Genomic DNA, 22150 nt, shown 5'->3' with positions numbered 1-22150 from the left:
ACACCGGAGTGACCATCTGCTCCATAAACACAACGCCACCGCGGCAATATTGATGTATTTTATCTGATTTTGCCAATTACTGTGGTGAAACACGTCAGAATGAAAGGGGGGGGGGATGAAGCGTTAAAGGGATAATCCGTGACATTTACATCTAAATAAATATGTTTTTCCACTCTCTATCACAGATTGATATAACACAACAGTGATCCAACCTATATCCAGCTCATACATCTTCTCCTCTGTCTGTTCTGAACAGCCGGTGTCTGGTGGCTCTTTCCTGAGGCCGCATCCACACTGAAACGATCCACACGTCCACACGAGCGTTTCAGAAATAATCTCCGTCCATACTAACACGCCTGAAAACACATATCACATGACCGTTCATGTACACTGGGCATGTGTGTGCCGGTGTAAACAGGAAGCAGATTGTCTACTCTGCGGTTGGTTGCTTAGTTGCAGAAAATACTACAGAGGAAGAACAGCAATGGTGAAAAGTACACAACTGCACAACAGCTGCTAGCATAGACAACAAGGTCAGCAACGCCTGTAATTCGTTTTCCAAGTTGAATTAACCACTGGTAGTCAAGGCTGATGTCGTTTGTTTTCTTCCGGGAAAAGGGTCAGGTGATAGGGGCGTGACGAATCAGGGAAGGACACGTCGTGACTGATGAGACCCAATCAGGAAGCGAGCGTGGGCGTCTGCGTCATCGTTTTCAAAAGTCTCCGTTTCCGCCCGTCCGGACTAAAAACGCAATCCCGGAGTTTTCAAACTAAAACGGGGTCAGCGGCGTTTTCAAAAGTTTCCTTTTTTAGGAGTAGTGTGGACGCTAGGCGTAAACGTAGTAAAAGTTATGTATTTTAAAACAAAAACGTATTAGAGTGGATGTGGCCTGAGAAAAATCCTCTGTGTGTGATGCGTTTTTTGTTTCCGGTTTGTTTGGAATGAACAGAAGAAGAAGAACTGGGTAGTTAGCATGAGCAGCGATAGCCACCATGGCTGAACAGACAGAGAAAAGAGAAAATCCAAGCTCCGCCCCCACACTGTTTGATTGACAGGTGATCTGTGGGCAGTGCAGTGCAGAAACACCACAGCGATGAGGCTGAGGGACAAAGATGTCACCAAAGATGGCGTCTCTTCTTCCATCTTTGAACCATATTTCTGAAATGTCTCACCTCCTGTGGCGTTCCAGATCGTGACGGCCGCTCCCCAGAAGTTCAAGATCGATATTCTTCCGGTCGACGACGGGACGCCCCGCATCGTCACCAACCTGGGCCTGCAGTGGCTGGAGTACATGGACAACAAGGTGCGTGTCTTCCTCTTCCAGGTTCAACTCTCTCACTTACGGACAGTTTGAAGGGATGTTGAACTCGGGCGGTACCTTGGGTTGTGTGTAGCTTCCTGGACTTCCTGGACTGGATCTGTTACTCCGAGACTTTGTTAGATGAGACGTTGCTAAAAAACCTTTTAGTTTGAAGTGTAGTTTCAAGTGTAACGCTGAAATTCTTCTGACCAGATTTTAGTGTTACACTTGTTCAAAAAAGGTTGAAAGGTTTAACAAACATAAAAAAAAAGCAATTCACTTAAAAAAAGCACATACGACTGTCAGAATGTGCTTTGTCGGCGTTCCTTTATGTGCTAGAAGTGTGATTTTCAGACTGTTCCTCCATACAGTGACAGTGAATGGAGAGAGAAAAAAACTCCTCTACCAGAGCAACAGATAATAGAATCACTGATTTTGGGGTTTTATCATGGAGGAAGAAACACAACCCAAGAGACTACCAGAGTTCAACAGCACCTTAAAGACTCTGCTGTTCATCCTTTAGTCTTGGTTCAGTTTCATATTTATATTTAGTATCTATAAAAGCATGTTTACTGTCATTTGCCTGTGCAAGTCCCTCTCCTCTTCCTTAAAGGAATAGTTCAGCCAAAAATGAAAATTCTGTCATCATCTCCTCCCCCTCATGCCAGTTGAAACACAGGTGAAGTTTGTCCATATAACACACAGGGAGGTTGTTTGGCTGTTTTTGTTTTGGAGCTCTAAAGAACAGGTCCCCATTGACTTCAGTTGTTTTGGAGAAGGCTGCTACCAAGTTGTGCTGCAGCCTCCCTGTGTGTTATATGGACTAACAAATTTCACCTGTGTTTCATTTGTCATGAGGGTGAGGACAGAGTTTTCATTTTTGGGTGAACTATTCCTTTAATAACTCCTGTTGAGCTGCCCATGAGCAAGGCACTTCCCTTCCCAATGCCCCAGTGGAGCTGCTCACTGGTCCATCAGTAGACTGTACAGGTCTGAGTGTTTTTAACTGGGTGAGCAGGAGGCAGGGTGTCACTGGAGAACGGCCTGTATGCTCAGCAAACATCCCCAGAGTCAATAAAGTTTTAAAGCTGATTGTAGGAGAGCATCTGGAAACGTTACCGTGCCAACACAACTCTGTGGGGATGACTGTGCAGCAGTGATATACAGTATGAAATGAGCCTGTGTGATTGACAGCAGTGCAAAGTGAGGCTCTACCAGTCTTTGCTCACAATGCGTAATTGACTTGCTCCCCCTACTGGTTTAAACAGCTCAGCACAACACAGGCTGTTGGGTTTCTTTGGTAGACGTTGTGCATTTTTGAATATTTTATAATAGAGTCAAATGAGTATAATGTAACACAAAGCTCTTGAATCTTTCTCTCAACCAAAGACATTCCTCACAGCTTCCAAAGGCTGGAAGAGAGCTAAACTTTTCCTCAGTTCTGCAATCATGAAGTAAAAATACTTTTCCAGTAAACTGCATGTTAACTACAATCACTGCAGCTGGACAAGAAGAACTTTTTACACGTTGTAGCACATATTGGTTCTCCTCCTTAAGACAGCCAAAAGTAGATTTTTTAACCTTTATTCGTTTCACACATTCACACCCACAGTCTTCTGCTGTTGACCGTCAAATTTTCCCTTCGGCTGTAGATCAGATCTGTGGCATTAATACTGTGATCTTTTGTGTACGCTACCTGTCAAAAGTTTTCGACACGCCACATTTTTCTTTATTTTTACTATTTTCCATATTTTAGAATAACAGTAAAGACATAAAAACTATGAAATAACACAAATGGAATCATGCAGCGACCAAAAGAAGTGTCAAACAAATCCAAACTATCTTATATTTTAGATTCTTTAAAGCAGCCGCCCTTTGCCTTGATGGAAAGGCAAAGGCTTTGGAAGGAAATTCATACATAGGATCAACTTCACTGTTTATATATTTGTTTGTGGCTAATCGTCCTGCAGGCCACCAACCTGATCACCAAGAAGGAGCTGCTGACCGTGGATCCGGACACAGACGACGGGCAGCTGGTGTACGAAGTCACAGCCGAGCCCAAACACGGATTCCTGGAGAGCAAGCTCAAACCTGGCAACCCGGTCACCACATTCACACAAGGTACCGCTCAGAGGAGGAGGAGGAGGAGAGAGAGAGAGAGAGAGAGAGAGAGAGAGAGAGAGAGAGAGAGAGAGAAAGAAAGAAAGAAAGAAAGAAAGAAAGAAAGAAAGAAAGAGAAAGAAACAAAGAATGAATGAAAGAAAGAGAGAAAGAAAGGATGAAAGAAAGAATGACAGAAAGAAAGAAAGATAAAGAATGAAAGAAAGAAAAAGACAATGAAAGAAAGAAAGAAAGACAGAAAGAAAGAGAGAAAGAAAGACAGAATGAGTGAAAGAAAGACAGATATAAAGAAAGACAGACAGAAAGAGAAAGAGACAGAATGAATGAAAGAGAGAAAGAATGAAAGAAAGAATGACAGAAAGAAAGCGATAAAGAATGAAAGAAAGAAAAAGACAGAAAGAATGAAAGACAGAAAGAAAGAAAAACAGAAAGAAGGAAAGAAAGAAAGAGAAAGAAAGAAAGACAGAAAGAAAGAGAGGGAGAAAGACAGAATGAATGAAAGAAAGACAGAAATAAAGAAAGACAGAAAGAATGAAAGAAAGAGAGAAAGAAAGAACGACAAAGAAAGAAAGAACGACAAAGAAAGAAAGACAGAATGACAGACAGAAAGAAAGAACGAAAGGGAAAGAAAGAAAGACAGAATGAATGAAAGAAAGAATGACAGAAAGAAAGAAAGACAGAATGAATGAAAGAAAGAATGACAGAAAGAAAGAAAGAAAGAAAGGAGAGAAAGAAAGAAAGAAAGAAAGACAGAAAGAAAGAACAAAGCGAGGAGGGGAGGAAGGGTTAATGAAGTCACAGTACATCATTTTCACCTCTTGTTTCTTTTTTCCTCTCTGTATCTCTTTCTATCTTTTCATCATTTTCACATTAACATATTACATAATCTGAAGCTATTTCTGTTCTGCTGAGCGGGCGTTAATCCCGTCTTCCCTTCCCAATAGCTGATGGCTTTTTAATATAGTTATTTTTTCCCCCTTTTATTTTACACTATTGTGCACCTTTGTAGAGAAAAGCGCTGTACAAATACATTTCCGTCAGCATATATTTCTGTATTATATATTGTAAGCGGAGGGAAGAGCAGAGTCTCCTGCGGCTCGGCTTCAAAACTCTCATTAGCGTCTTCAAGGTTTCTGTGAGCTCCGCTGAAATTTCCCTGTTTTTTTTTTTAACCTTTGTTTATCCGAGGGAAGACGTTGTGCGAGCTTATTAGCGGCCCGGTCTTCCGCTCCGCTTTTGTCCACCGAAGCAAAGTTTAGCTCCTCGTTCAAAGGCTCCTCGGCCTCCGCTCACGGCTTTTCCAGCCAATTTGCAGTTTGGATCAGTGGCCGGCACTTCCCAACCTTGAGACCTCAAACATAGGGAGGATTTCGAAACCAAAGTATATGAAAATATGAGTTTCAGAGACTTTGTTTCCTGCATTCTGGTGACTTTTAAAGAATGAAAATAACAAAATAATAACTACGCTGCAACAGCATTTTTATGTTAAATACTTATTTCATCAGTGAAGGTGAAGGAGATGTTCTGTTGGCCACTAACAGCCATCTTAGTCTCAGCATATATGTAAGGGATAATGCCCGACGAGGAGTCCATTATCAAGTTTGTCAACCGTACGCAATGTTATTGACTTTGAATGTTGCTAGCATAACGTTAGCTTTCTGGCTCATAGCTGAGCCAAAGGGTTCTATGAGCTGAGCGGACTAGAAATATCTCCTGCTGCCAAGTCCTATCTAAGGTTCGTCCTATTTACTGGAGCAGTGAACAACATTTCCATTGCATAAGAACCTTATGGGACGGTAATGATTGTTCCAGGTATTAGTCAAACCCTCAGGTGTTACCAGGGAAACTGAGTTATGGCTTGTGAAAAACTTTAGATTTTGATTTCAAAACGCATGAAAATATAAATTAATGGTCTTAATTTTTTTTTCTTTGGCAAGTGACCATGGTATAAGCGGGATAATGCCCTTTGAGGTGTCCATTATCAGGAATTAATGGACTCCGAGTATTCAACCAGACCATGGTGTAATACTGCATCAGGTCTCCCTTTACCAAGCAGGCCTATGATGCTTTGCTGGCCCTGGTGCCCTGTCATCACCTTCTTATGTTTCTCAGCGTCTCCATGGTGATTCACGTCGGTGCGACAAAAGTCGCAAAAATCGACAAGGCAGATTTTACAAAACGCACGCCCCGTTCCTTTAAAACTTTCAGTAAGAAACGGGAATTCTTCTTTCCAGGACGTCTGAAGTATTTCTTGCTCTTCGAACTCTCCGTTTCTCTCTCCGTCAAGAAGACAGTCGCTCATTGAGGAGGACGAGGCGAGCGGCTCTCGTTGCCATGGAAACGATACATTCGGTGTAGCTGTGTTGTTGTCCGGGTGGAAACAGTAGAATTTTAGGCTTATATGTATAGGGCTTATACACGCTGTACAGTGCCAGAAACAGTTTGTGACAACGAAAAGGAAAAAAAAGGTGTGAAAATTTGTCATAAGTCGGGAGAAATACGGGAGAATTGTGACCCTGGGAGGAAACCGGGAGAGGGGAATGAAAATCTGGAGTCTCCTGGGAAAATCAGGAGGGTTGGCAAGTATGCTGATCGCACAGCGGCTTCTTATCTGCCCTCTGCCTGGATCAATGTCAGGATGCTGCTGCAAAATGTTGATCATCTTCCCCGCAGCGCATAGCAACTCAAACAGCCAAGTGTCAAGTGTTGCATTTTAGAGTCGCTGCACGGAAACATCATCTCCTTAATAATAATATAACCAAATATACATAAACTCATATATAAACTTTATTTGTAAAGCGCCTTTCATACATGGCTTGCATCTGAACATAAAATTGAACTTTAAAAGAAGTAAAAACAACATGAACAACCATTTAAAACAAGGAAACAACAGAAGAGTGAAGTATTTTGTAGTAACCACTGCAATATGTAATAATTTATTACAAAACACTGGGAAATTTATTACATAATGCGTTCAGGCTGTGTATTACAAAATGCGGGTGTTATTACATAATGAAGTGAAAATTTATTACATTTGTCGAGTTATTACATAATGCGTTGTTACAGATGACCCCATAGCGGCAGAAATTACATACTGTGCGTTTAAGCAGGAAAAAATGAATGAATGAATGGATTTTTTTTGTTTCACATGCACTGACAGTAATCTGACCCTGTTCCTCTGCTCCTCTGTTCTGCAGCCGATATCAACCTGGGTCTGATCCGGTACGTCCTGCACCAGGAGAACGTCCAGGAGACCATGGACAACTTCAAGTTCCTGGTGAAGGACAGCAAGCCCAACGTGGTCAGCGACAACGTCTTCCACATCCAGTGGTCGCTCATCAGCTTCGAGCACAAAAGGTCCGCGGATAATTATCATTTATTCACCGTTTACCAATAACATTTGACAACATCTTTGGGTGTGTGGTCGCTGCCTTGTATCAGCTGCTCTTTCCACCTCTGGTAGAATATAACTGAGACAGTAGACAACTTGTCGAACGCAGTGAAAGTTGGCTAAATACTTAAAACATAAGTTAAAAAAGTACTTTATTTGTTATGATTATCAAATATTTTTTCTTACATCTGAATCACAGAATAGAAAATAATACTTGAGGTATGATAAATATAATACAAGATTTTATCATGAATCACTGCGGCACATGGTATATATGGTATATTGTATAATAACTGATCTATATATGATCTATGGGTCTGGTGTAACTTTGCAACAACTGCCCAAACAACCAATTTAGTCAATACAGACAATTGATTGATTGATTGATTTTATTTGACAGTTTCATTTTATGCCAAGGCATTGAGTGCATACATAAAAGGAAAAAGTCAGGATAACACAATAAAGCCCAGAGGCTTATTTCCATTGTGGTCCCTTTGGGGATGGGGTGTGTGTAGGGGAGGGGTCAGGACGGCAGATCTGACCTGGCAAGAATGATACAAAACATTAATCAAAACAATAATACAATACACTCAGCAAGTTATTCACAGTATTAACAACATCAATCACTACCACTTCTTTGGACAATGCTTGGCCATACTCGCCACTCTGTTAATAAAACTAATTATAAACTCTGCACATCAGAGATAAATACATCAATATATCAACATTACAACGCAGCCCCCTCAGCAGATTATTTACAAGTCTGGGTCTGTCCATAATAATTAAAATAAATAAGCTACATCAAAAACAAACCAAGACAATACAATTTAGACAATACAGACAATACAGTAGAGAGACAATCCTGTAAACATAAGGTCAGAGGTTTGATCCCAGAAATATCTAATGGGTTCCTGAGCGAGACACTGAAGCCCTACTGCTCACTCATTGTAAATTGCTTTTGACAAGTATAAAGTATAAGCTATATAGTATAAGATAAATGTAAAAAAATAAGGTGTTTTAATCCCATGGTGAGGCTAAATTCACACCAGGTCTCAGGCCTGGGGTGTTAAAAAACAGTCAAGGAGTCTGTCTGCGTTCTGATGTTCTCTGGTGGTTCCACAGCTACAACGTGAGTGAGAAGGCGGGCACGGTGGCGGTGACGGTGAAGCGGAGCGGGAACCTGAACCAGTACGCCATCGTGCTGTGCCGCACCGAGCAGGGCAGCGCCACCTCCACCTCCGGCGTGGGCTCCCGGCCCGGGCAGCAGGACTACGTGGAGTACGCCGGGCAGGTAACCTGAGCCTCACTCCAACCCACAGCTCGTCTGACATTATCAGCATGTTATTGTTGTTAATTACTTTTTAAAACAAAGAAATAAGGTGCTATAATCAAAAACTAAACTAGCCAGCAAATCACCATCTTCATTATCCCTTCGTTCTCCTCCTTCTGTTCCTTGTGTGATTATGTTTGTAGTATTGTAAGCTGAATTTTTCTCCAACAATCAGCTTATTTGTTTATTTAAAGGATCCCCATTAGCTGATGCCATGGCAATCAGCTAATCTTCCTGGGGTCCACCCCTGACATACTGTACATAACGTTACATGATAAACATTAAATTACATTAATATACACTAAATTACATCAATATACATTAATATAAAAAAATGCAAGCTTACATTGATATGAAAAAAAACAAAAACATTCATATACAATTCAAAGCCAGTCAACACTGAACGTACATTTAGGTAGAATACTAATTAAAAATCAATATATATATATAATATTTAAAAAGAATGAGAATTATACAACCCATATGAAGCGGAACACAAATATTGAAAACTGGTACAGAGTTATACCTCCTACTAAGCTTAGAACAGCTAATTAAGCTTAAATAGCTAAGCTTAAAATAGCTATTCAACAAATAGCTGTTAAACAAAATAAAATAATTGTTTACAAAAATATGTGGTGATTATCAAAGCCGTAGTCGATAGTTGGATCCTTGTGGAGAACGTTCTTCCCCAGGTGTCTTGGAGAGAACAAACTTCCCAAGAACACAAGCACAGAAAACGTCTTTGCAGTGTGCTTGAATTTGCACAATCAGTTGAGACACTCAGGTGTTAAGTTTCTGTGATGTTTCAACCATCAATAGATTTACAGCTCTAGACTGTTGCACTGTTCATTTGTGGAAGCTAGTTTTGACCAAAATCACCATCTGATGCATCCTTGATGTTTTGCTGCTGGCAAGTAAACTTCTGGGATCTTTATCTGTCCTCCATCTTCTGCGTTCTTTTTTTTTCATACGTTGGCCGTTAGATATTACGTTAAAAACACATGGAGGACACAAAAACACACAAGAACACAGATTGAGAAAGACCGCTATCGCCTCCTCCGTTTGCAGGTCCAGTTTGACGAGCGCGAGGACACCAAGGTGTGCACCATCATCATCAACGACGACAAGGTGTTCGAGGGAACGGAGAGCTTCCAGGTGGAGCTGAGCATGCCCGTGTACGCTCTGCTGGGCGCCGCCACGCGCGCCCTCGTCAACATCAACGACACCGAGGACGAGCCCACGCTGCAGTTTGACAAGAAGACCTACCACGTCAACGAGAGCAGCGGCTTCATCCACGTCCCCATCGAGAGGAAAGGTACACAAGGCTTTTCTGACCGGTTAGAGGCATGAACAAGCTTCTGCAACACAGAGTTCAGCAGCAACAGAGTGAATGTGCAGCCAGGATGAGTGTGAGCCAGGTCAGATTTATTTATTTGACTTATTTTCAGTGTTAACTACCTGAAAAACTAATTTGAGGCAAGAAGAGTTGGGTCATAAACCATTTATTAAATCATTTAGTGCAATGAAATATGGTTTGGTGTTAAAAACTCTGCTTTTAGGCTGCTCCTGGGAAAAATTCAAATAAGCATATTAAGATATGACAGGGAGCATAAACAAACCCCCAAACATCCTCCTGTGCTCCCCAAGCATGCTGAAGATTTAGCAGGGAGTGCAGTGAATAAAACCCCAAAACAGCAGAAACAAAACTGCTACAGTCCTTATCAGAGGTGTGACCACGTCAACTTTGTTCAAGTCCCAAGTCAGTCTCAAGTCTTGAGGCACAAGTCGCAAGTCAAGTCCCAAGTCTAAATGTAGATTACCAAGTCAAGTCCAGTATCAATTTAATATCTTAAAGAAAACTAAATATCTAGGACTTTTCAATGCAATATGGTTTTAATAGGATAAAAACTTGGTAAGAGCATCATGAGTTTGATTTCTATAATCAGTTTCAACTTCAATAAATTCAATCATCCCATACAAATTCAGAAAACAGAATTTAAATTCAGTCGTCTGCTGGAACAAATCTCATCACTTTCAATCTGAGTCATTTACACAAACACAAGATCTCAAGTCAAGACTTTAAAAACCTTTTCAATTCATCAAAGTACAAAGTCAAAGTCAAGTCCCAAGTCACCAGAACCCAAGTCAAGTCAAGTCTCAAGTCTTCTCTTCATTCATCAAGTCTCAAGCAGTTGAAACTGTGACTCGTGTCCCCACCTCTGGTCCTCATAGATAAAGATCAATATATAGCAGCAAGCCTGTTTCATTTCTCTTGAATCCTTGCTATGTTCTTCACATTTGAAAGTCTTTGCCTCCTCCCTCTCCTCTCTCTCCTCTCCCTCTCCCTCTCCTCTCCGTCTCCAAGGCGACGCCTCCAGCACCGTCTCGGCTCTCTGCTACACGGTGGCCAAGTCGGCGCAGGGCAGCGGCCTCCACGCCCTCGAGTCCGGCTCCGACTACAAGAGCCGCGGCATGAGCGGCGACAACCGGGTGGTCTTCGGCCCCGGGGTCAGCATGTCCACCTGCGACGTCAAGCTCATCGACGACAGCGAGTACGAGCTGTCGGAGGAGTTCGAGCTGGTGCTGTCGGACGCCTCGGACAACGCCCGCATGGGGGGCGTGATGGTGGCCAAGGTGGTCATCGACGGGCCCAACGACGCGTCCACCGTGTCTCTGGGGAACGCCACTTTTACGTTCAGCGAAGACGCCGGTACGAGACGACGTCTTCATTTACAGAAGAGGATTAGGGCCAATGTGGAAAAAATGAATTTGAGATCTGAGTTCTGGATTCTGGCTTTAAACTTTTAAGCAGGGTTCCCACGGTCATGGAAAACCGGGGGAAAAGTCATGGAATTTTGCCTGATGTGTAATTTATTTATTTTACATAAATATTTTAATAAGAAATAATGGCATTTTTTCTCAATAGCTTCCATGTAATGTGACCCAGTGACTCCAGATCAGTACCAGAAATTATTACTACACAGGCCACATCGGACACACCTCTTCATATTGGATTTTAGTGCTTCCTCTATTTTTTATAAATATTTTTATGGAAAATTCATGATTTTTTTTTTCAATAGCTTCCATGTAATGTGAGGCAGTGACTCCAAATCAATACCAGAAATTATTACTACACTGGACAAATAGGACACACCACTTTATATTGGATTTTAGTGCCTCTTGTATTTTATATTAATATCTTTATGGAAAATTCATGTTTTATTTCAATAGCTTCGAGGTAATGCGATGCAGTGACTCTAAAGCACTAAAATCCAATATAAAAAAGTGTGTCCTATTTGTCCAGTGTAGTAATAATTTCTGGTATTGATTCAGAGTCACCGCCTCACATTACATGGAAATTCTATTATGGATCCTTGAAAAGTCATGGAAAAGTTTTGAAATTTTATCCATGAAAATGTGTGGGAACCCTGTTTAAAGAATTCTGAGGGTAAAGTCAGAATATCAGAATTCTGACTTTCATCTCAGGATTCTGACTTTTAATTTTAATTCTGAGATTAATCTCAGAACTCAAATACATTTTTCATATATAGCCCTAATCCTCTTCCGTATTCATTGTACAATTCCTGCTTTTTACTGCATTCTTGCCGAACTACTTCTGCACTTTTACCTTAAATTGTTAGGAAAAAATTAAGTTTAACTCTCTTTTCAGCTGTCAGAAGTTAGTGCTACTGTATAAAATAAAGAGGAAAATGTAATTATCTCTGTGGGGAAATGGAGCAGGTGAAATATTCAAGCATGAATAGTCTTAGGACTTCTACAATGGCTACATCTGTACTTCGAAAATACAAGATGCTGATACTGATACCTGATACTTTTCGACTTCTCAAACCAGTTTTTTAATCATCCTCTTGATCTCCACATCCCCCAGGTACGATTGAAATACCGGTGCTGCGGCACGGCAGCGACCTGTCCTCGGTGACGTCGGTGTGGTGCGCCACCCGGCCTTCGGACCCCCCCTCGGCCAGCCCGGGGGTCGACTACATCCCCAGCTCCAAGAAGGTGGAGTTCAAACCCGGCAAAACCGAGGAGGTGAGGAGAGGGGGGAGAGGTTCTGCGGCATGCATCTACACCAAAAATAATTTGGTGTCACTTCAAGGCTGCGGTCTAGATTGCCTCTCACATCTACAAGGATAACATATTTATATAACAGATGAATGTTCAAGGAGGTCTTCCCTCGGTATCACACTTTACCCGCCGCTACTCTTTGGCTGTCAGGGTGAGAACTGAACTTCAAAGGAAGGATGCCAAGGCACTTTACCTTGCAGATAAAACTCAGACACTCTTATAGGCAAGTGCAAGTGCAGAAGTGACACCGTGTGGAAGACACAGCTGCTGTTTGCCTCAACACATGACTGTTTATCTGTAAGTCAAAGTGTCTTGGTGTTCTTCTTTTGAACTGCATGATGAGGCAGGTTTAAAAGTATACTATAAAAGTATTAAAAGAGTAAAAGTGTGCTTATCTGTCTAAGAGAGAAACATCCAAGTCAACACCAGTTTTCTTTCCTTTGGTCTGTCTCAGGTTCCTCCTGCTTTCAATGGCAATACCAAAGTGTGTTCTTGTTTTTGAGCTTGTTCTATAAAAAGCAAGTTGGGAGGCATACTGTTTTTTTGTTTTTTTTTGGACTCACGACTGGCTGCTTCTTATATCTCTTCTCTATATTTTGCAATACACACTCATCATTGAAGTTGAATTTATTATCACAGTTAAAAGCGGAATAAAAGCAGAATTTACAGTGAGGGCCAATATAAAAGTATGCAGACAAATATATAAAAACCTTATCTTCCATTTACTATTTTCTTTTCCCTTCCCTTTTATAGTAAATGGAGCTGGTAAAGCCTGAAGTGGGAGGGGCTCCAGCTATAGGGGAGCAGCTTTTTTATGACCCCAAAAAAAATCACATTGAGCTGAACACAGGGGACAACAACAAAACAAATGGGGATTGAACACATTAGAAGTTCCTTCCACCATGTCTTTAGATAAACCGAGACTGTAGGTTAGATTAAAGTGAAAACTTCATGTTAGGAAACCTTTAACAACACTGCTAACACTGTGGCCTGCTCCTCCTGTTCCAGACTTGCAGTCTGACCATCATGGATGACATCCAGAACCCGGCCATCGAGGGATCCGAGTCCTTCGTGGTCTTCCTCAGTTCGCCCCAGGGTGCCGTCCTCCAGGAGCCCTATGAAGCCAACGTTGTCATCACTGACACCTTCCAGGACAGTATGTACACACCGGAGGTCATATGATGTTTGGAAATGCATTTTTGATGGAGTTTCCTTTTTGTTTGCCTGGGTCCAGACTAGGGCTGTGCAAAAAAATCGATACAGCTGAGTATTGCAATATTTCTTTCCATGATACTGTATCGATTTTCCAGCCCCTCGTATCGATACATTATAAAAAATTATTCATGTTTTAAACGGATTTAAAATGTCCTTAAATTTCCCTCAAATCCCTTTGAATTAAATAGTTTTGACTCAATTTGTCCGCTGAGTTATCAATATAATGTGATGTACATATTAGACTACCCAGGTGGTACACAGCAAGTTGTATTTTCAGCTCTATTTTTAAATTTTCAGTAAATTATGTACAGTAGAGTATTGCAATGTATCGCAATATGTATCGTGATACGTATTGTATCGTGAGGTCCTTGCCAATACCCAGCTTTAGTCCAGACCTTTGAATCCGCCCACTCCACCAGTTGACTGATTCTGGTCTGGCATCGTGACATGAAACAGCGGTTTCTCGGTTGAAAAATGATCGGTCCAATGAGCGCCGGGGGGGACTAACGATTAACCAATCAGCACCACGGGTGGTGATTGGCAACACCGTTGTCAAGGAGGAGTAATAACAACAATGGTGACCGCTATAGACAAGATAGACGCTGCTATCCAGGCTGTTCTATATCGATTAAAAGTCGTCGTACTTTGTTTTTACTTGGCTCCGTGTTGTGAAAGATGCTCTATACTTTCTGAACCGTCTCTGGCGTTGTCATGGCTACGCATCAGTGTCGACTTAAAATGACGTTAGGTTCAGGCAAATACGTCGGTCTCTAGTGATTGGTTAGGGAAAATCGAATCCCCCTCCCCCACGGAAATCGGTTAGAACGGAGGCAATGTCAGACTGGAGATGGAAATGGAGTGGAACGAGTTGACAATTCTGTCTGATATCAGGCAGCCTTTTTGTAGTATAAAGTGAAGATTGACAGAAAAGAGTGGGAGGTCATGGACTTAAAAAAAATTACTTTTTAAATCCACCAAGACCTTTATTCACTACTTTGAGATTAAGTTTAGAAACCTCCAGTGAAGCACGACTGGAAAGATGACAGGGTTTAAAATCTCCAAAATGTCAACTTTTCAGGAGCTAAGACAAACAGCCTGCTTTCTAGCTTGACGGCCATGTATTTTTGAGTTTATCCAATGGGGTTTTGAAAGTGTTTCATAAGCCCAAGAGGTCGGAGAATTTCCTCAACCCATAGAGGAGCGTGTATTAATCCTTCAGTGAAAACATGAAAATCACCAAAATTTCAGTTATGTGGTTTTCAAACGACAACAACGATATGCATCTCATCTTTAATTTGAGCCTCCTCACATCTCAGTCAGATGAATGTAAAATAACGCCGTCTTACCTGTATTTTTAGTATACCAGGTGTACATCCACAGCTATACTTGCAACTCATGATCCCTTATGATCCCCCCCCCCTCCCAGTTCCCAGCATGCAGTTTGAGAAGAGTGCGTACACGGTGAAGGAGAAAGACGGCGTCCTCCACCTCCCCATCATCCGTACGGGCGACCTGAGCTTCAAGTCGTCGGTGCGGTGCTTCACCCGCACCATGTCGGCCATGGTGATGGACGACTTCGAGGAGAGGAGGAACGCAGACGACTCACGCATCACCTTCCTCAAGGGAGAGAAGGTAGGATCTACTGACACTTTATTAAAAGTAGATACAAGCTAATTAAAGGCGTTTATATGCATTTTGAACATGTTTTGGGTCAGGTTTATTTCATTTCCACCTGCAAATGATAAAAACTGAAAAAGAAGAGATACAACATGTGTGTTTGTCTGCGGACCCCCTGTAACCCCCTCAAGGACCCCCTGGTGGTCCCCCGAACCCCAGGTTGAGAACCACTGATCTCCACGTTGAAGTTTCTTGGTTTGTGTGTGTGTGTGTGTCCCAGGTGAAGAACTGCACGGTCCACGTCAACGACGACTCTGTTTTCGAGCCCGAGGAGGAGTTCCAGGTGCATCTTGGGACGCCGCAGGGAGACCACTGGAGCGGCGCCATGGTGGGAGCGAGCGACATCGTCACCATCACCATCACCAACGATGAAGACGGTGAGCGGCCGTCCAGTTTCCTCTGACACAGACAGCAGATTTACAGATGAAGACAATAATAGTTTTCTCTAGAGCTGCAACGATTAATCGATTAGTTGTCAACTATTAAATTAATCGCCAACTATTTTGATAATCGATTAATCGGTTTGAGTAATTTTTTAAGAAAAATAAGTCAAAATTCTCTGATTCCAGCTTCTTAAATGTGAATATTTTCTGGTTTCTTTCCTCCTCTATGACAGTAAACTGAATATCTTTGGGTTGTGGACAAAACAAGACATTTGAGGACGTCATCTTGGGCTTTGGGAAACACTGATCCACATTTTTCACCATTTTCTGACATTTTATAGACCAAACAACTAATCGATTAATCAATAAAATAATCAACAGATTAATCGACAATGAAAATAATTGTTAGTTGCAGCCCTAGTTTTCTCACTGCTCACTGATTGCTGAACTGCTGGCTGCACTTTTGTTCTGTTCCCAAGAGGAACTGTGTGGAAAAATCAAGTTCTGGTATCTTTGCTGTTGTTGGAAGTTACAAAGAATGGTCTGGAAAATAGTTTGGTTGAGAGATATTTGAATTTTGTTTTTGAAATATTGCTAGCACTGTATGGGATATTTTGAGATGCAGACTATTCTCTCAGTGCAGCCTCTACTGAACTTTTAAAAAATAATCAGATTTTTGCTCAATTTTCTGATACACATTAGGCTGAGACCTATATATCCATTTGTCAGTATATCGGGCTGACATCGGCCTTTTATTAAATATCAAATATCAGCCAGTCATGTTGTCCATTGACGATATGATGGAGGCTCCTCCCTCACCACAGCTACATTAAAACAGTCTATAAAACTAGCAGTGAAATTTTGTTTTCATTGCACATTCTATAATTCATGGAATTATTCAATAATGTTTATTGTAAATAATTTTTTCATTTAAAGGTGGTAATCAGTATCTGCTTTCAAAAAACCATAGCAGTTAAACCCTAGTACAAATACTTTATTTCCCTTTCTTTCTTTCTTTCATTTCTTATTACTTATGTATTTTGATGTTTGTGTATCGTATGAGCCTTGATGTCATTTGATTTCTGTTGCCATGTTGTCATCTTGATTTTTTCTCTTTTTTAATTTGGGTGAGACATTTCCATAATTCTGTTTGGGTTTCTTTGTCTCACCTGCACAGATCATATGTCTTCTCCCCCTTTCAGTTCTTATATCTCTTATATGTGTAAATACATCAGGCCCGAAAGCTAAACCACCAGAGGGCGTCAGTGTGACCTGTGATCCTCCCCTCTGTCCTCAGCTCCCACCATAGAGTTTGAGCAGGCGTCCTATCAGGTCCGAGAGCCGCCCGGTCCGGACGGCATCGAGGTGCTCAACATCAAGGTGATCCGCCGAGGAGATCTGGACCGGACCTCCAAGATCCGCTGCAGCACCCGGGACGGGTCGGCCCAGTCCGGAGTCGACTACAACCCCAAGAGCCGCGTGCTGAAATTCACTCCGGGTCAGTGACCAACTTCCTCATGAACCGAATTTAAACCAAATAGCTTATTTCCAGACAAGAGGTTTTCATATTTGCAAAGCCCTCAAAGTTATATTTTTAATGATAGTGTTGTAAGATAATGTTCTTTTGTTAATATACAGGATCTGATCTACTGTAACTTTCCTTTTTCCTATATACTAGGATAAGGGCTTAGGTTGAAACTTATCATGGATGTTAGAGGAGAGTGAGGTGATGTCATTAAGTTTATCACCCTAACCCTAAAATATGACTTAAAAGTTTCTGCTTACTTTGCTCCGTAGGGATGGACCACATCCTGTTCAAAGTGGAGATTCTGTCCAACGAGGACCGGGAGTGGCACGAGTCCTTCTCATTGGTCCTCGGCCCCGACGACCCGGTGGAGGCGGTGCTCGGGGACATCACTACGGCAACAGTGACCATTCTGGACCAGGAGGCTGCGGGCAGCCTCATCCTCCCCGCCCCGCCCCTTGTAAGGAAACTTCATCCAGTTGATTGTCACTAAGCAAATCTCTCTGAGGCTTGGTTCTTGCTTTCTGTGTGGCTGGACATGCAGGAACCGAACTTCATGCTTCTCATGTCGACTGCTTGCCTGACTGCTCCGGTACTTTAGTGACACTGTAGGAAACCACACCCCAAACAAGAAAAAATCCAGTTCCTCTTTGTTTAGCTAATACTGGACCAAGGTGATGCAGCGCTATTTGTGTTGTTTCAAATTTCAGGTGGCACACAACATCACATGCATTTCTAACGTGATCAATCATTTTGGCCACAATTTCATCATTTTGACTGCACACACTCTATTGCACCCATTTCTGCCTGATGCATGAACCAGGTGTAACTCAGACTCAACCAGGAACGTCACTTCTGCTCGCTTCGTTTTCTCTTCTCATCACAGCTGAACAACAGAGCTGACAGTTTAGCATGTTTGTAGCACTCAGAGCGCCAGGTGGTAGAAATTCGAAACTCAACAACTTCTAACAAAACACCACCTCACTTCAAATAGGTTTTCAATTTTCTCAAAGCGACAGCAGGAGCCGTGACCAGCTTTTACTTCAGGGAATCTGTTTAGCATTACTAGATAAAAAAAGAGCTTCCCAGTGGAAACTAGTAATGGGACAATATATATCGAAATTCAATATATCGCAATGCAAAAATGTGACAATACGTATCGTGGGCAGAAAAATGAATTGTGATATTAGCTCCATGTTATTCTGCCGTAGTAATCACAAATGACACGTTTGACCATCACAATTTCACAAGCTCTCCATCCAATTTATATTATTTGCACTTTGTAATGACATTTTTAAATTGTTGTTTACATTCGAGCAGCCAGTGCCAGTACCATGGGTGCATAGATGGTTAGCTTGGATGGCTTCAATATCTAACTGGATTGTTCAGGAATAAAAACAACAAAGGCCACATCGTCTTCCTCCATACTTTCCCTCTCCCTAACTTTATCCCCTCGTCTCCTACCCCCTCCTCTCCTCTCCTCTCCTCTCCTCTCCTCTCCTCTCCTCTCGTTGTCTCCTCTCTCCTCTCGTTGTCTCCTCTCCTCTCCTCTGTCCTCTCCTTGTCTCCTACCCCCTCCTCTCCTCTCCTCTCCTCTCCTCTCCTCTCCTCTCCTCTCCTCTCCTCTCTCCTCTCCTTGTCTCCTCTCCTCTCCTCTCCTCTCCTCTCCTCTCCTCTCCTCTCCTCTCCTCTCCTTCCCTTCCTCCTCTCCTCTCCAGGTGGTCTCTCTCTCTGACTACGACCACGTCCAGGAGGTGACCAAGGAGGGCAGTAAGAAGATGCCGTCTCCCGGTTACCCCCTGGTGTGCGTCACGCCCTGCGACCCCCACTACCCCAAGTACTCTGTGATGAGGGAGCGCTGCGAGGAGGCGGGCATCAACCAGACCCAGGTCCACTTCTCCTGGGAGGTGGCGGCGCCCACCGACGCCAGCGGCGCCCGCTCCCCCTTCGAGACGGTCACGGATAACACTCCGTACACCGGCGTCAACCACATGGTGAGCTGGGATCACTGATGAGAAGTAGATGGAGCCTCTGGTGTTCATTGCTTTTTGTTATTTTTGTCACTGTGGCTTTTCTTCGCTTCATTAGAGGCATTTCGGGTGAGCAAGTGAAGAGGTTGTAGTCTGCTCCACCAATCAGAAGTCACCCAGCAAACATTTGGCGGTGATGTGCAGGGCGAGGCCAAGTTCAAAATCGCCACAAATGAGCACAAAATCTTTACAAAACAGTAAAAATTCATATTAAATCAGCTTTAGAAACTGTTTTGAGCTGATATCGGAAAGATATTTAGGTCCCGATTTTCACAAAACGATGCAGATGACTACAGATGTCTCAACTTTCATTTTGGTGTTATATTTACACGTTTTCAGAATTGGTGCAGGCTGTCATATCAATATCGATTCAATGTCAAAATGTTTTCTGGGATTTAAACAAAAGCACCAAGCCTGTAGCTGGCTTGGACCAAGATGGTGACGCACTAAAGGGGTAGAATTATATCAATAATAAATAAATATAAAAGTATAATCCACAAATGTGTGTACCATGATCTGTAAGTTAAAAAAAAAAAAAACACAAATATATTTTATTATCCACAAAAAAACACCTCAATTTGTGTTTTGTTAATCGTCATTTGAATGAACGCAAAATGGTATTCAGAAATGAATACATATTTGTGGATAAATGTTTTCACTTTTGCAAAAATGCCTCATAGTTTGTAGTTAGTTAATGCAGAAGCAAAAAACTGAATTATGGTCTACTGCCTGATCTTCAACAATTTTACTATTTAATTAAAGCAGCAAAACATAAAAACCCAAATAAGATCAAATCTATATATTTTTTGCCAATTATTAAAAATTGAAAATGAGCTGATTACCTTACTGATTTTTGGTTATAGTGGCAGTAGGCTTGCATTGGTGTGTGATGGGTCTGGCTGCCACCTCAAAATTCCCCCAACACACACACACACACACACACACACACTCCTGGCCTCCTGGTCGGGACGGGGAGAGACCAGATGGAGGGGTGTTTCAGTCAGGATGGGTGACTGGATTTGACAGTGGACTGTGTGTGTGTCTGTGTGTGTGTGTGTGTGTGTGTGTGTGTGTGAGAGAGAGAGAAGATTAGATAAAGCAATTCCTTTCCAGAAAACAAGATTTTCAGCATATGTCTGATTCCTCAGCACTCCAAGCAGCTCAGGCAGAGAGGAGGAGATGAAGGGAGATGTTGGATGTTTATAGTGTATGTGTGTGTGTGTGTGTGTGTGTGTGGGTGGGTGTGTGTGTGTGTGTGTGTGTAAGCAGGTATTAGGGTGCTGACCCATGTCTGAAACACATATTTTCTTTCACCCCTTCCTCCACTGAGAATACAGTTCTTACAGTTTACGTTTCAGACAGTAAGCTGTCACTCTTATCTAAATCAACTTAAAATGAGTGAGCAGGTAGCAGTTCAGTGTCTTTTTCAGACACTTTAATAGGAGACATGGGCATTGATAGACACACTGGCTTTTGGACAGATGGAACCTGTGACAGCAGACTGGAGATCTGGACAAACATTTCTGCTCTGGAGGCAGAAATAATCTGATTGGTTGAGCCAAAGAACCACAGCAAGTTAGCTAACTGGAAAACTTGAATGACAAAGAAGGAACTCTGGACAAAATATAAATAATGGCAATGATTTCTTTATGTCATTGCTTCGTGGCTAGTGTGGCTAGTTTGAATTTGAAGGTCAGCTAGCTAACTACCGTATTTCCTCTAATATTGGCCCGGGCCTTTATTTACCTCAGCTGCAGAGGGTACCAGGCCTTTATTGGAAGCAGGCTTATGTTAGAGACAGGCCTTTATTTCTAATTCCCTCTGTTTGATAAGTATATTTGCTCATATTTTAGTACGAAGCCTCCTTGTTTTCTGATCTGCTTCTGTTGGGGTTCGTTAGGTAGCCGTTTTTTTGTTACTGCAATGCATTATGATAATTACGGTAATCGACGACGGCACGCTCCAGAGACTTCCGCCGGCCGAGCCGTCTTGTGGCATACTGCCATCTTGTGGCACTTGTACGTTACTACACACTACAGTTACATTATATAACAGGCACCAGGAGTTTACTGGTATCCACCGTTGTTTTTTCTTTTCTTTTTTTCCCTGGCCTGTATTTGGGGCCGGCCTTTATTTGTTTGTCTCGACCACAACCCCGGCCATTATTGGAGACCCGGCTTTTAATTGACTACCGGCCACTATTAGAGGAAATACGGTAGCTAACCTAGATAAGTATGATAGATACTTAGTATGATAGATTGTATTTTTTCAGTCAGTAGCAGAGGCTTCATAATATTAGCCTCCTCCTCTCTTACCTCTTGTCTTTTTCACTGGGCTTCAGTCTAACATTATTTTGCCAGAAAAACATTTTTTTTTGACTCCCCTCAAGTTCTATCCTGTGACCTCTGACCTCCATGCTGCCTCTCTCTCTCTCTCTCTCTCTCTCTCTCTCTCTCTCTCTCTCAGGTCCTGGACAGCATCTATTTCAGCCGTCGTTTCCATGTGCGCTGCGTGGCTCAGGCCCGGGACAAGGCCGGGCACCTGGGAACGCCGCTGAGGAGCAACATCGCCACCATCGGCACCGAGGGCTCCATCTGCCACACCCCCGTTACCACGGGAACCGCCAGAGGCTTCCAGGCCCAGTCCTTCATCGCCACGCTCAAATACCTGGACGTCAAGCACAAGGAGCACCCCAACCGGTGAGGAGGAGGAGGAGGAGGAGGAGGAGGGGAGGGGGGCAGCTAGGAGTGATGGTAGTAGGACAGGAACAAAAAGACACTGAAAAACAAAAGAAAATCAACCTCTGGGTCAGGGCTAAATATTTTTTATAGTTTAATTCGTTCTCTGTGGTGATTTGCTGGGCATAGGAGTTCATCAGGGGATTTAAGATGGCATCCCTTACAAACAGTAAGACAGTAGAATACACCTACTAATATACCCATTGTTGAAGTCCCTGTTTTACACATGATTGCTGAACTGCTGCTGCATTTTTGCTCCAACTTGTTTGGAAAAATCTAGTTTTTATCTCTTTTTAGCTGTCCAGAGTTACAAGGAATAGTCTGGTAACTATTTGTGGGTGTGTTGATCTGTG

At 42.4% G+C, this 22150-nt stretch overlaps 1 protein-coding gene across 1 annotated transcript in view; it reads left to right on the top strand.

Moving 5' to 3' along the window:
- Positions 1 to 1190: 1190 nt before the first annotated feature.
- Positions 1191 to 22150, top strand: part of fras1 (Fraser extracellular matrix complex subunit 1) — a gene marked incomplete at its 5' end in the record, with an annotated part of 34513 nt that continues 13553 nt past the window's right edge. The window contains 14 exons of the mRNA XM_071528095.1: positions 1191 to 1304; positions 3272 to 3422; positions 6620 to 6779; positions 7936 to 8104; positions 9212 to 9458; positions 10509 to 10853; positions 12033 to 12193; positions 13238 to 13385; positions 14871 to 15076; positions 15342 to 15498; positions 16802 to 17002; positions 17302 to 17489; positions 18748 to 19023; positions 21526 to 21758. Of these exons, the coding sequence (XP_071384196.1) occupies positions 1191 to 1304; positions 3272 to 3422; positions 6620 to 6779; positions 7936 to 8104; positions 9212 to 9458; positions 10509 to 10853; positions 12033 to 12193; positions 13238 to 13385; positions 14871 to 15076; positions 15342 to 15498; positions 16802 to 17002; positions 17302 to 17489; positions 18748 to 19023; positions 21526 to 21758 (2756 nt within the window). The remainder of the gene's footprint in view (positions 1305 to 3271; positions 3423 to 6619; positions 6780 to 7935; positions 8105 to 9211; positions 9459 to 10508; positions 10854 to 12032; positions 12194 to 13237; positions 13386 to 14870; positions 15077 to 15341; positions 15499 to 16801; positions 17003 to 17301; positions 17490 to 18747; positions 19024 to 21525; positions 21759 to 22150) is intronic.

This window comes from Centroberyx affinis, unplaced genomic scaffold (assembly GCF_046629955.1).
Source record: "Centroberyx affinis isolate AG114_WGS23_722 - 3 ecotype Tasmania unplaced genomic scaffold, CSIRO-AGI_Caff_v1 ptg001616l_1, whole genome shotgun sequence".
Lineage (NCBI taxonomy): Eukaryota > Metazoa > Chordata > Actinopteri > Beryciformes > Berycidae > Centroberyx > Centroberyx affinis.
The sequence above is the reverse complement of the archived record's forward strand: the minus strand, read 5'-3'. Positions and strand labels throughout refer to the sequence as shown.